This window comes from Tyto alba, unplaced genomic scaffold, assembly GCF_018691265.1.
Source record: "Tyto alba isolate M040663 unplaced genomic scaffold, T.alba_DEE_v4.0 Super-Scaffold_1000006, whole genome shotgun sequence".
NCBI lineage: Eukaryota > Metazoa > Chordata > Aves > Strigiformes > Tytonidae > Tyto > Tyto alba.
In genome coordinates, this window is record NW_024881272.1 from 35598163 (window position 1) to 35612752 (window position 14590).

At 43.8% G+C, this 14590-nt stretch overlaps 1 protein-coding gene across 1 annotated transcript in view; it reads left to right on the top strand.

The window, feature by feature from the left end:
- Positions 1-14590, top strand: part of TNNI3K (TNNI3 interacting kinase) — an 86238-nt gene that overhangs the window by 41152 nt on the left and 30496 nt on the right. Inside the window, exon 18 of the mRNA XM_042784752.1 lies at positions 13484-13536. Coding sequence (XP_042640686.1) covers positions 13484-13536 — 53 coding nt within the window. The remainder of the gene's footprint in view (positions 1-13483; positions 13537-14590) is intronic.

The following is a 14590-nucleotide window of genomic DNA, read 5'->3' on the forward strand; positions in this document are numbered from 1 at the left end:
ACCTTCATTTGATGCCTCTAACTATCTGCAAAAGTTTCTGAGAGCTGGCTTAGTGAGAAAGATGAAAGAGAGGATGGAAGCCTGGTGGTAATGGGGATGGTGTCTGCAATTCCTCTTTGTTATAAAGTCCCTTATGAAATCTTAAAATAGCAGTTGCCTTTCATTAAACCTACAGTGTGTTAAAGATGGAAGGATCTTTCCATGGCCCTGTTGTCTGGGAGAGGGACATGCACGGAACACACGTTGCCTGTCTCTTGCCCTGAGAGGGAGAAGCCCTTGCATCTGGCAGGCTCGCAGAACTCCTTGCTTTTGTAAGAACCAGGGTGATTACACACTGCTGATTCTTTTCTTGTTTTTTTTTTTTTTTCTATTCCACGGTTTCATGAAGAGAATGATTCTTGGTCTCACCATTTCAAACTGTGTGTGGCCTTAACAGAAGACAATTAATTTCCTATTCTGCTGAACTCACTATTAACCTTCTGTCAGATCAGATCAGATCAGACTGGATCAGATTTATCTTGCTGTATTTCTCAAAACAGAGGCTCAAGAGCTCCTTTCTCATCTGTAGTTTTCAAATTTGTAAGTGCCATTGAGGCAGTAATAGCGTCTGTGAGCTGTACCTTCCAAGCCTTATTTCTGTGGGTTGCATTCCTTACTTTAGAAAAGAAAAATTAGTAACAGTAGTGTTCACTGGTGGTACCAGACAGACAAGACCCTTCCAGAGACTATGTCCTGCTTCCAGACATGGCCATACTCTCTGCACCAAGATGGGCATTTCAGCATTGTTTTATCAGAAAGACTTATGCACATCATGCATAGAAGGGATCTATTCATTGATTTCTTGTCTTCTCCACAAAAGCTGCCAACCCAGGTCTTGACTATGCATATCATTAACTTGGCTTTATTCAAGGTCTATACAATCCTTGAGTAGACTGAAGTTGAAGCTAGGGGTTAAAGTCTTTTAGTCACATTGAGAAACAGTTATAATTTTTGTCCCTACTCAGAGAAGTCAAATTTGAACCAAGACCACAGAAAAGTCCATAGTTTTGTATGATTCGTGTGCCTACATTCAACCCAGGGTACAGCCTTCAAGAGTCCCTCTAGTTTAGCCTTGCATTTGATTAATATTTTCATTTGACATCTGGTGGGGGTCTCAGAACAATTCTACATGTCATACTCAAATTACTTACATATTTTGATGGAAAATATATATGGGTGCTAAAATCAGATTAAATATAAACTAAAAGAGTCATGGCTACATCATATGAACCCACTACACTTTTATGATTCAATTTATCATCCCAAGGTTTGGGTTTAGGTGAAACTAGAAATCTTGAGGACAGTGATTTGTGGGAGTCCAGGCTGGGAGAGCTTAAATTTTTCCTGTCCTAAAAACTATTATCTGGTGAAATTTGTGTTCCTCACTTGACTGTTCTTGCTTATATCTACAGCTCTAATATGGGCAAGTTATGATTTTTTGTTGAGACCATCAATATTACTTTCATTTTCCCTTCATCATGTAAGCCATTGCCAACTTTTTCATTTCTTTTTTTCATATACTTTTCACTCTCCTGAATTTACTGGGATCAGTCAACATTTTGATAAATATCATGTAAGCATTGTTGTGTCCACATTCATACACTCTTATGTTGTAATTTGCTCAGCCCTTCAAAAGCCATGTGCCGTGAAGGCATAGTGACTGGTATATGAAAACCTTGATCTTCAGAGTTATTGGGAGCTTTTGACCTAGCTAAAGCATTTTGTGAATATTTCCCCACATTCCCAGTTTGTTTGAAAATCTATGTTTGTGATGCTAATTTCTAAAACCCTTGTTCTTTAATTGTTGCATGCGACTGGTGTTTTTCTACTTTCTCTTGTGTGTTCTTTGCTGAAAATTAAATCAATTAGAATAGCTTCAGTAAATCAATTTTCAGTAGATTCTCTATACGCTTTTCCTGCTAAGTGACATTTTGCAATAGGCAAAAGATATTTTGCCTGCATGGTCATGATCTATATTTTTGTACTGCATCTTGGATAAAGTACATGTCTTTTGCTAGCAAATATTTAAATAGCAAGTATTTTGTCTTTGTCCCTAAGCTTGATTTTGTTCAACTTTTATAGAGCTGTAAAAGATTGTAAATGCGGCAACAGCTCTCTTTTCCAGTTTTTTTTTAATGTTTTTTCTCTTATCAAGTTTCTGTACCAGGTACAGAACCACCTCTTTTCTCTAGCAAGTGTGACAGTAATTGAACAGTGTCTTGCTGTTTCAGCTAGATATCCAGCTAGACCTAGTTAAGCACAGAAGTGGGAATATGTTATTACAGCTCTTCTCAGCTTTTCTGGTTGCTAGCATCCATGGCAGATGCCTTGTCCCTGCAGCAATATGTATTTGCAGTCTGTGATAGTATCACAGTGGTTTGAAAAACAAATGAATCAGTGTGTAAAAACTGAGAATTTTCCTTTTTTCCTAGAAAAAGTGATACTCACCACACTTCAGCCTATTTTTGAGCTGCCTGGAAAAGTAGAGCTGATCCCTACGTTGTGGATCTGTCAGGAGAAGAGACTGGTGCAGCTGGGCTGTGCAGGGCACGGGGCCCGGCGTTCCTGTGCAGAGCTGGTCCTGCTCAGGGCAGCCTGTGTGCAAAAACGTGCCTCTCACCCTCCTAACCCCCCACATTTAAAGGTATTTTAGCCCCTCTTAGGCGTGTAGAACTTTCTCTGACAATTAGAGACTCAGGGATACCTTCTAAATAATCCTAATTTGTGCAGCATCGCACAGCATCACTGCCTCAATATTGCTGACAACACAAAATCTTGACATACTTGAACTGATCTTTCCAAACTGGGGTAAATGTAATCTTTTGTTTAGAACACACACACTGAGTTCTTTTTTCAGTTGGCTGCTGGCTGTGCTTCATCTTGATCAAACATAGAAACAAACAAAGAAAAATAGTTAAAGCTTCAGTTTTGTTAATTCCCGGTATCTGTTCTTCACAAATTTGCCTTCTATTTTCCATTTGATGTATTTAATACAAAGTTTCTCCCAGGAAACTGAAATCCATAAAGCTTTTTCAAAGTTTGAAAGAAAAGCTTACATCTCCAGACATCCTTCTAGCATATTAATGAATTTTGATCCATTGTTACTGTTCTGTCACAATAAATGGATTTTATTGAGCCCTTTTAGAGAGACCAGAAGTAAAAGTTAGCGCTCCTCTACATGCTGGACTGTAACCGTGCTCCCTCTTCACTGAGCATGTGTTTACTTCTTCCAGTGGTGACTGACAGAACACTGCCTGCCTCTGCCTTTGCAACCGCCGTTTTTAAAATCACAGACTCACAGAGGCACGCATCCCACCAAGACCAGTGCGCTTCAGCCCCTGCTGCTTGAGGCCACCAGTTCTCAGACTGCCTTCGGGTCATTTATAAGACCGGCCTTCGCCCCTCGCACCGCGCCGGTCCGGGGAACCCTCCAGCCAAGCAGCCTGACCAGACCACACCAGCGCCTTCCCCCCAGCTATGAGAGCCCCGGGGCTCCCTGCCCGACAAAGCAGGTGTTGGGGAGCAGGGGAGGCTGCAGCTGAGGAAAGCGTCCCTGTGGGTACCTTTGACTTCAGGTCCCTCCTCAGTGGCACTGATCTGGCAGCACCAGGCTTCTCCCGCTCTCTGCTCTTCCCAATGCCACCGGTTTTCCGGGGAATTGCCCTCCTCGTGAGCTGCACCTATCCAGGGGCCCAGGAGGGAAGATGCTGCCTTGTGGCACATCAAGATTTGAGAGAGCACCCTGGCTGGGGCATTCTTCATGTTAGGAGGTTTTCTTTGCAGTGATACCTTTTTTAAAAAAAAATAAATAAAAAACACCAAACAAAAAAAAAAAAAATCAAAGAAACAAACCAAAAAAAAAAAAAAGCAAACAAAAAAAACCCACAAACAAACAAACAAACCAAAACAAAAAAAAAAAAAAAAACAAAAAAAAAAACCAAACACACACAAATACACCAAACCATGAAGTACCAGTGTCTTCATGTCAACAACAGGCTCCTGGGCTCAACCATCTTCCTTTTGCTGTGTCTACCTATATAAAAATGTGTATGTAACCACCCGTTAAAATGCTGCCTTCCAGGTTTGGTCACAGCTACACGTTTACCTGGAATAAAACTTAGTGAAGCAGTCAGAAATGTAGAAAGGGACGGAGAGGAGCAACCCTGCTCCCTAGAGCCACGGGAAGGAGGAGCAGCCCGGCTGCCGCTGGCCAGCGCGTGTGCCCCGGGATCGGGCAGGAGCAGGCAGGAGCCACGGGCTCCTCCCCAGCAGCCCTCCTGAGCCTCCCTGCCAGGGCGTCCCCCGCTCGGTCACATCCGCTGTCTCGAGGCCTGAACGCAGCTGAGAAATCGTCACCCGGCACAGGCCTTGCCTCTGCATTTTGAGAAACTGCATTTATGTTTATGGTGCACCAATCTTCTGGGGTTTCTATTTCCATAAATAGGAGAGCAGGGAATCATAGCAAGGGTTTTAAGTCAGGATGTACTGTGTTAAACTATTAAATCTGTATTTCTACACCTGAACAAGCACAACAGTTAGAAGAGGTGTTGAAAACCTCAATTTGCAGGGAGCTCAGCGGGACTCCTGTACGTGAGTCAAAGGACAGGTACTGGCTCATGATTTATTTAGCCTGCTTTCTCTGTTACACACTGTCTGGTAACTCGTGATTCAGAAATACTGCTCAGGGTTTGGAAGAGCAGCACAGAAATGTTTTTAACTGTTTTGAAAGCCAGACTCTTTAATGGGAAGACTGTTCTGCTCACATGTATATGCTTCTGCAGAAAAAAGTCAATATTACAAGAAAAGTAATTTGGACACTGATTAAATCAATAAGTACTATGGCTCACATCACAAGTTGGTATAGAGTAATATCCCCTGGAATCAATGCCCATTGCAGGATACAACCACTTATAATTTTGCGCTGATGTTGCAATGATCCACTGCGAGGTTGAGAATAAAGGATCTCAGAAGCTGTAGAGTGGAGTGAATGAGATCACCGTTTAGTCTACCTGGTAGCTATCCTTACTTGAAAACTATTACCCTTCTTTTTTGCAAATTACTGACCTCAAATTACAGTTTCCCAAACCCTCCTATCTTACATTTCAGCTTCTTTTCTAAAATGCCTTCAACTGAGAGTGTCATGTTGCACAAGACATGAACCTGAAATAAATCTGAAGACTGGAAAACAAACAGGTTCAAAATAGTCTGTTTCTGCACAGCCAGGAATGAAAGCATATAATTTTTTCTCATATGGGGAGCATTTTTCAAACACTGTGCTCAGTCTCTTGCTCATCCCACTCTGCAGGTAATAAAACCAAAAAGAATCATTTTAGTTATCACCCAGTGTAGGACTATGAGACATTATGTGAGCCAACAAACCTAGTCTTCTGTTCTTAGAACCAACCATTTCAGAGCCTGGTATATACAATGTGGGTGATAATTTCGGTTGACTGGTGCATACATTTCAGCTGGGACACCACTATGCATTCAAGACTTTAAGGAACAGATAATCTATCAACCTTTTCATAGTTTACCTTCACTTTAAAAGTTGCAAGTGCCCTACATCTACCAACATCTATCAACTGGCCTCTCCACCTTCTCTTGGATTATCATAGGATTTTTATTCTCTTAATGCAAAGTAGGTACCTTCCAAAACTGCTGTGTTCTTTCTCTTAAGAAAAGCTTTGCATTTTTTGTCCTAGTGACAACAGCATAGGTGCTCACCTTAGTGTTTTGCCACTGGAAACCCTCATTCCAATTTGAAGTCACATAGTATTGTGACTATGGCTTATGTTCCTAACTCCTTAGTGACCTCAGTTTGGGTATATTAAATAAATGTTACATGTTTGCGCTCAGCTTTCCAAATTATAAACAACTCTGCTAAACCCTGTGGAAGTGAGTCGCACCAGGAGCTTTCCCAAGTGAAAGTCCTGCAGCTCGGATGGATGGCAATGTGAAAATACTGCAACCCTAGGAATGCAACTGTCTGGCTTTATGGCTATGGAATATCTCAAGCAGCAGTGCGCAGACAGCACCAAGACTCTGTAACGCTGAATGCATCCTCCCAGTGTGGAGAAAGACCTCTGAAACCACTGGCCTGGCTTCTCCAGCCTGCAGAACCCAGAGAGGGACCCTGGTTCTTTGTTGTCGGATAACCACCTTCTACAAAAGTGCTCATATTTGCTACACTGACACGAAAAGAAGAGTCTTTCTATAACCAGTTCTGAGCATGAGTAGCCAAAATTCATTTGTAAGTGGGGAGGGAACACTTCGGCTCTGATAACTATATTCTGTCAATATGTCGGCATTGTAGTAAAATGAGACATCACTTTGTATACTCAGTACAGTATGAAGAAGAAGAGGAGGAGGAAGTAAGTGCATTCAGGTGTTTATCGATCCACAGAAGCAAAAGCCCATATGAGCATAAATATGCATATAGGTGTTTACTCAATGCTTGGAGAATTAATGAATTCCCTTGGCAAATCCCTGTGTAGTTTGTTTCATAAAGAGCTTCTTGCATGCTGAGAGATTAAAGAGAGGCCACTAGAAAGCTGCAGTTAATGAAATCATAGAATAGTTAAGTTGGGAGAGATCTCCAAGATCATCTAGTCCAAAACCTTCCCCAAAGCTGGACTGACTTCAAAGTGAAATGCCTGTATGAAATCTAGGAATAGAATACCAAGTTGGTTCCAAATCTTATCTCTGACAGAATATTTAATTTCATATGGCAAAATCTACTAGTAGGTTAGACTGAGCCCCTTACAAAATGCAGAAGAGAAGAAATTTTGGACTAGATTCAATTTTGGTCATTTTGATTGACAGAGCTTCAATCCTTTGCTTCTCCATCCCTCGGCAAAAAGGTACCACAGAAGAGGAAGGACTGCTGCCAACAGCTTTAATTTCAAGTTCCACAGCCCAGTCAAAAGCCATGAAATGGGGACTTGTATTAGGAGAAAGAAAGATTTTCAAGATTAAGGTTTTGAAGATTCACTAAGCCATACTTGCAGTGTCACAGTGGTCATAAAAGCACTAGTGTCTCCTAAATGACCAGGGAATGTGTCTGTCTTTGTGAGACGTCAAAGAAACTTATTTGATTTAATGCTCACTGCCATTCACTGGGGACTAAAAGACTGTGAGAGGGGAAAGGGATCTCTCCTTTTATTCTGTCTCTCTTTCTTATTCCTCCTTATTCCTTTTTTCAGTCCATTAAGGCTTGTGCACATAAAAGGTACAGTAAGAATTAAAAAGGGATATATACCTGATAAAGCCTACTACTCTCAAATGGTTCAGTTCCACAACATATTGACAAGCTCAAGAAACATACAGAAGTATCTTGATTTGTCGTGCTATGTAAGATAACAGAGTTGGCAAAAAGAAAGTATTATCTACTCCAACATTTTCCATGTTTTGTAACTGTTTGCTCTTTTTCTCTATAAATTTGGCAAAGTAAATACAATTTGAATTATCTCTCCAGAATTAACATGTGCATTTAAGCTAAAATAAGTGTTGCCAAGGGGTATAATTCATCCATATCACAGAGATGCAAAATGAAAGAAAATTCAGCGATAATGTGACGTGCTTACAAATTGTGCATTGCATCCCCCTCTAGTGCCCAGTCTTCATATAAACCTTGGTAAGGCTGATGGGAAACTTTCCATCTGAAGCATTTTCTATCAGAGAAGTTATGATTTGGTTTTGTTTTCAGTAAGGCATGAAGTTCATGGAAATTATCCCTGGGAATTATAAAAATTTTCCTTTTTATATGCAGTTGTTTGATAGTTGAAGAAGGTAGGCTCCTAGGATTTATCGTCTTTTATAATGTAGTCCAGTTTAGAGGATAAACTCAGAATTAAACACTTCAGTCAGGTTATTTAGTTATTTACAGAGGAAAAAATGTCATTTTCTTTGCACAGCACATTATGAAAAGTCTGCTTTCCGTTTTAATTCAGGAAAAATCAGAAGTTGCTATCTTGAAAATTTCTGGAAATACCCGGGCTTCTTTCCCAACCCGCTCTACTAAATGAGTTTATTTCTAAGACTTTTGAGTCTTAGTTTTTCTTGGGACATTAACGCAGTCCCTGTTTGTATCTTATCAATTTTCTGCAAATGCCTCCATCCCTCTGTCCTTTTGCTAATAATTCTAGCATGCATATGCATCTTATGGATATATCTGAGTGAGCAGCAGAAAACCAGCAAGAAGTCATTCTCCTAAGCCCTGGGAGGCCGCTCGAAGGTCTCCGTGGAGCCTTCGGGCTGAGCACCCCCGACTCTCTCAGGCTTTTCTTTATATCCCTGTCTGGTTTTGCGACTGGCTTTATGCATGGCCTGGCGGGGCTTTTGCGGGGTCTGCCTGCGAGCCCAAGGCCTTCGGGCCCTCGGCTGGCTCTGGAAGGCGGAGGGCATCGCTCAGCCCAGCCCAGCCGGGGCTGCCCCACGCGCCCACGGCAGCCCCGGCGGGACGAGGAGGGGGCGGCCGGTGGCCCAGGGTGAGCCCCACGCCCGCCCGAGCCGTGCGAAGGTCAGTGGTTGCTGCTCCTCCCGTGACAAGCAGTGTGGAGCCCGGCCCGCTCTCTCCTGCAAAGGTGATCTTACAAAGTAAGGCAGCGAGGAGCAGAGTTATAGAAAATCACCTGTGCAATTCTCACAGGTCTCTCGTGGAAACAGGAACAGTGAGAGATGAGGTATTCTATTGAGATACAGATGATACAAGAACCTGACTGTAATTAGACTTTCACTTTGAAACGCCTCGGTAAATTTCAGTTATCAGTTGCTGCTTACTTAAGAAATGAAATCTCATTTCTATATTTTTCAGTTCTGGTTTTTGATGAAATTGCAAAATGATAACTAAGATCTGAGGCAGAGCTGGAAAGGTTAAGTTTAATTTGTTATAGATTGATGTTGCATGCTTAATTTGATAGCTCTTTGTTTACTCTCAGACTATGGAGTACGGCAGAGACAAGAGATTACAGCTATTTGGGTTATGGCAGTATCCTTTTAGTAACTGTTAAGGAACGAGATACCTCTGAACAAGAGTTTTACTGTGTCCTTTTTGGAGGGAAGCAAGTTCCAGCTGCCCAATAGCTCTGAATCTTTTCCTGTACGACATTCATCAGGGAGACAGAGCCGAGGGCTTGGAAGTCACTTGCTTAAGTATCTGTAGCACATCGATAGCTTCAGGGAGAATATAGGGTCCTCTTCTTTTAGGGTTTCAAATGAAAAGAAAATAAAATTCTGAGAGAACAGAGTGTTCAGCAGTGCCTGGACAGGCAGAGAACCAGAGTGTCCCCGGTGTACACTATGGACTGTACATATGGGCATCTTTACAGTACCATAACTTGAATTCAGCCTGCAGCATCTCGGAATCTCTGCTCCTAAATATGGATAAAATTCAGACCAACTCTGTTTTTATTGCCGTGGTGGAGCTGCTGTCTGTGCTACCCATGCTGGCACACTCACTTCCTCCGCAGCCCTTCCTCTCGACGGTGGTCTCAACCTCCGAAATCCAGAGCACCTTTCTGCAGGCAGTGGCCATCCAGCTGCCAGGTGGTGCTGGGGAAGTGAGGGTCTTGAGCCATGAGCTTCAACCAAGGCACAATGATTGCAGTGACTTTAGAGGAGCCATTGCTTTAAGTTCTATATGTTGCTCTGAGGAAGACAGCCTTCCCTCCTCATCCTAAATGTAAGTCGGGTATTCATTGTAAATGCCAGTCACCTCTGAGCACAGTTTGTATATCTGCTTCCCCACTGCATGGGTTGGAATAGTGCCACAGCTCTAGATGCTGAAGCCCTCCAACTGTCACTGTATGTATAGACAGAGACCTGTTGATCCTCGGACTGGTTCCAAGTCCTCTGATATATTAGTTGAAGTCTCCCTGGAAGTGCCAAATACATAGGGATGGGGTTTCCCCCCATAAGTTCCTACACAGCCAGAATTTCTTCTTATTTCCATTCTGCTTAAGCAGTAAAGTTTATGGAGACTCACCCTCAATATTTTACTTTCTATCAGCACATATTGTTTCAAACATTAATTTCCAAGTCAACAGAAGGGATTCCCATATGCTACCCCATGTGAAAGATACTTGAGCTAGTTGCAGGTGAGCTGGTACAGCAGTACCAATCACATACCCCTACTCCTGCCTGAGAATACCAATCCTGAGCTAAAAGCATTGGCATGTTGTCATGGCAGTCTGCCCAGAAGACTTATCCCTGCCCCTAAGGAGGGCTAATTAGTTCAGGCTGAGCATCCCTCCAGAGCAGATATTCAGCTTGCTCGGCTGGGAACTTCTGCCTTGTTCACTTACCTTTAATCTACTTTAAATCTCCAGAATTCAGGAGTAGATACGTTTCTCACTTGTATCTTCTAGTCTTTTATCTGTTCAATCCAAGTCCAAGAATAAAGTGCCCCCAAATGAGAATTCATTGTTTTCCAGGAGTAATGCTACTTTTTTCTGTTATTTGAAGACATCAAGGTGAAAATGTGTAATAAATGCCCATTCGGTTCTTATCTAATCTGAATATCTTCCTTTTCACAGTTTCAGTGTTAGAAATACTCTATTTTAGTTTGGTTTGGTTTGCTGGTCTCCTGCCTACCTGCTCACAAGAGGATGCTTTTATAAAATGACTAAGAAATATTTATAGTTTTATGTAGAAATCTTTTGGTAGTTATTTTATTCATAGTTGGAAGCTTATTTTTTTAAATCCTCTAATTAATAGGATGCATATGTAGGGTTAGATTTCCTCCCCATCATTATCCATATGCCTCACTGTCTTTGAACAAATAATATGTAAATAGAGCTGAATTTTCTTCACATTACCTTCAATAAATGGGTTTAAACCACCACACAAATCTCATAATTCACCTCTTTGGTTCTAGTAGTTTTAGGACAAATCCAGTAGATTTAACTTTAAGCCTTGAAATATCTCTGCTGACAATCTAAGGTAAAGTCCTGGTTATCCAATCCTTTACATTCACTGAAGTCTGCAGTTGCTATGGTTTCAAAGATTTCACAGAAATCAAAACACTTTGATAGGTGTCAATACAAGTAATTATTTTTGATAAATGATTTCTCTGATCTCTAGATGTCCCAACAGAGATTGCCTCATACATGTGCTAACCAAACAAGAATTTTCCTGCATTTATTCCCTTCTTCCTAACTTCAGAAACTGTCTGGAGCAAAGATGAAGAATTTATATTGAAATAAAAATCTAACATATATGTCTAACATGAATATCACATTTTTCTGGGATTTCTTGCTGTCTACTGTTCAGCAGGAAGATGTGAACAGGAGCCTCACCTGCTGCAGTGCACCTGAAGCCCGGGGCCTTTTCCATGGTGCAGAGGCAGTTCCAGGTGTAGCACCTGGGAACAGGCGGGGGTACAGGTACAGCTGTAGCACCTGAGAACAGGTGGAGGTACAGGCACGGCTGTAGGATGGCAGGGAACAGGCGGGGGTACAGGCACGGCTGTAGGGTGGCAGGGAACAGGCAGAGGTACAGGCACGGCTGTAGGGTGGCAGGGAACAGGCGGGGGTACAGGCACGGCTGTAGGGTGGCAGGGAACAGGCAGGGGTACAGGCACGGCTGTAGGATGGCAGGGAACAGGCGGGGGTACAGGCACGGCTGTAGGGTGGCAGGGAACAGGCAGGGGTACAGGCACGGCTGTAGGGTGGCAGGGAACAGGCGGGGGTACAGGCAGAGCTGTAGGGTGGCAGGGAACAGGCGGGGGTACAGGCACTGGGTTGAAGCAGTGCCCCAGCCCCGGCCCGGAGCAGCGCGGGCTCTGCTCTCCGCAGGGCACCAGCCTCGCCCCACGTCCTCCCTCCCCACCCTCCATGGGTGCAGCCGCCAGAGCCCGGGGTGCTGGCTGCAGCCTGCGGACCACTTTCCCCGGGACCCCAGGAAGGAGATGTCACTACCACAGGCAAAGTGCACTGTCATTTTTGCAAGTGTCATTTTTCCGGCTAAATGCAAAAACGTCATTCTTTTGATGTCTAATAAGGAACAACAATCTTGCGATTACACCCATTGACAATGACAAGGAATATGCATTTCTGGGACAATAAGGTGAAACAGTGAAAAAACACTAAGTGCTCCTGACTTGTTGAGCAGATGAAAATCTGGCGCTTTACCTGAGACTCAGTTCAGGTCCAGAGTAACCCAGCACACGTCACCAGCTGTACTCTGCCAGCCCTCAAAGGCGTTATGAAAAGGGACGCTGTAGAACGGGGACACGAATGGGGGGCAGAACTGAAATCCTACCTCTAGCGACCAAAAAATCTCCATTAGTGTGAGCAGGGAGAAGCTTTTGTCCTAGACACTGAGATAAGCTATAGGACGAATGACATGTCTTCTTTTCATAAACAAATGGAGATATTTCAAGAAACAAAGTACCTTTGTTTCATGAAAGTAGCATTCGCATTATGAACTGTGACTATTAAATTGAATAGGACTTACCATTATAGCATCTTTTTTTTTTTCCCAGCTTAATGGCTTTCTTATGGCTTCTAGTGACCCATTCTATATGGACTCTTCAGATCAGTTCCTTGCCTCCTACACACCTGCATAAATTAGAAATTACCACTACAAGCTTTAAAAGAGAAAACAATCAATCCATGTAATTTTATTTAAAGGCCACTGCTGTGTTTATATTCAAGTATCATCTTTTTCACATCATCACTGAGATTCAGTGCACGTATTGAATAAAGCTGTTATGCTTGATCTATAATTAATTACAGAACTTGTTTTGCTCTGGTATTGATTAGAAACTGAAATTCATTAGGGCCACGAAGATGCTGGGGGGGCTGGAGCAGCTCCCCTGGGGGGCCGGGCTGAGAGAGTTGGGGGGGTTCAGCCTGGAGAAGAGAAGGCTCCGGGGAGCCCTTCGAGCGGCCTCCCAGGGCTTAAAGGGGGGACAGGAGAGGGGGGGGGGGACTCTGGGTCAGGGGGTGGGGGTAGGACGAGGGGGGACGGTTTTGCATTGAAAAAGGGCAGATTTAGGTGAGATGTAAGGCAGAAATTGTTCCCTGTGCGGGGGGTGAGGCGCTGGCCCCGGGTGCCCAGAGCAGCTGTGGGTGCCCCCTCCCTGGAAGGGTTCAAGGCCAGGTTGGACGGGGCTGGAAGCCCCCTGGGCTGGGGGAAGGGGGCCCTGCCCGGGGCAGGGGGGGGCACTGGGGGGGCTTTGAGGGCCCTTCCCACCCAAACCAGCCTGTGGTTCTGTGATTCACATTTACGAAGCTACTGGGTTTGCCTTCTCAGAGTTAGTTTAATGTACTCTATAACAATAAATATGAGATGTAGCTAAAAGTGGTTTATTTACAGACATTTATCCACGTAAGCAGGTGATTTTAACTCCTCAAGAGTTTAGCTGTGAACCAAAAAATGTAACATTTTAACCATCTTTAAGGCACTATTAAACAATTACCAATAATATTTTTTCCCCCCCTAGTCACAATATTCTCCTGTATGAGGATGGTCATGCAGTTGTTGCTGATTTTGGAGGTAAGGAGTTTTTATGAAACACTTATAAATTAACCTCGAATTCTCTAAAACTAAACATGTGCTGGCTAAGACAAGGCTGAGGATGTTGCTCTTCATTTTGTTATTATGAGAGGACACAAAAGGTTTTTCAGGATAAAAAACCCCTATTTTTTGCCTCACCTTAGTTAGCAGGTGCTGTGGAGCACCCCACTGTTTATCTGAGAAGGAAGCCCAGATGGTGGTGAGATGGATGCAGCTCAGGTTAAGTTCTAGCAGTAGGTTGGAGGACGAAGTGAAGTGAAAAAGCCTGTAATAAAAGATGTGCCCTCGTCTCTCATGGCAAGCTCTCGGGATCTGAGGACGGTGTTACTGTGGAAGTCTGCCTGTTGGCAGCCAAGCCCCACAGCAGTCGGACAGGCTTCTTCCATTGCAGTTAAAAGAGCAGAAAGTCGCTGGTTATGGACCTCAGTAACTTTGTGTTCAAAATTAGGCTAGCCTATATGGTATGAATCTGTATTTCGTGCTCTGTCCTGGTGTCATCAGTCAAGCTCCCCGGGCACGCACTCCTGGTGCAAGGGTAGAGTACAGGGAGCTGGGCTTGACCTCACTCCCCAGGAACTACTTGGCTTAAGACGCGGCCGCTGTCCCTGGGCAGCACCACCACGGATGCGGTCAGCAGACACGCGTGAACGTCAGCTTAAGTCAGGAGGAGGGGGGTGGCAGCACGTCCGTGGCTGGGGGCTCCCAGGGCTGCTGCCCTGCCTGCTGAAGCAAGGAGACAGCGCGGGCCCTGGACCACATGCGAGTAGCTGCTCCTCGGGGCGGCTGCTGACAACACTCTCATTCATACAGGTGCACGCTCGACTGTATCTCGCTGATACGTCAAAGGCATCTAAGTCCTGCTCGGGGACTTGTTTATGCATCACAAAATGTAGGACCTACCACCTTCATTACACTCATGCAAGATCCTCTCATTTTTACGTGTGCTGCTTTTCTGGCATTAAGCAAGACTGACAGGCTTCTGTGGGATTGCATTTTAACGCAGGGCTCAGTGACGGTTTGTTGTAAATCTAGA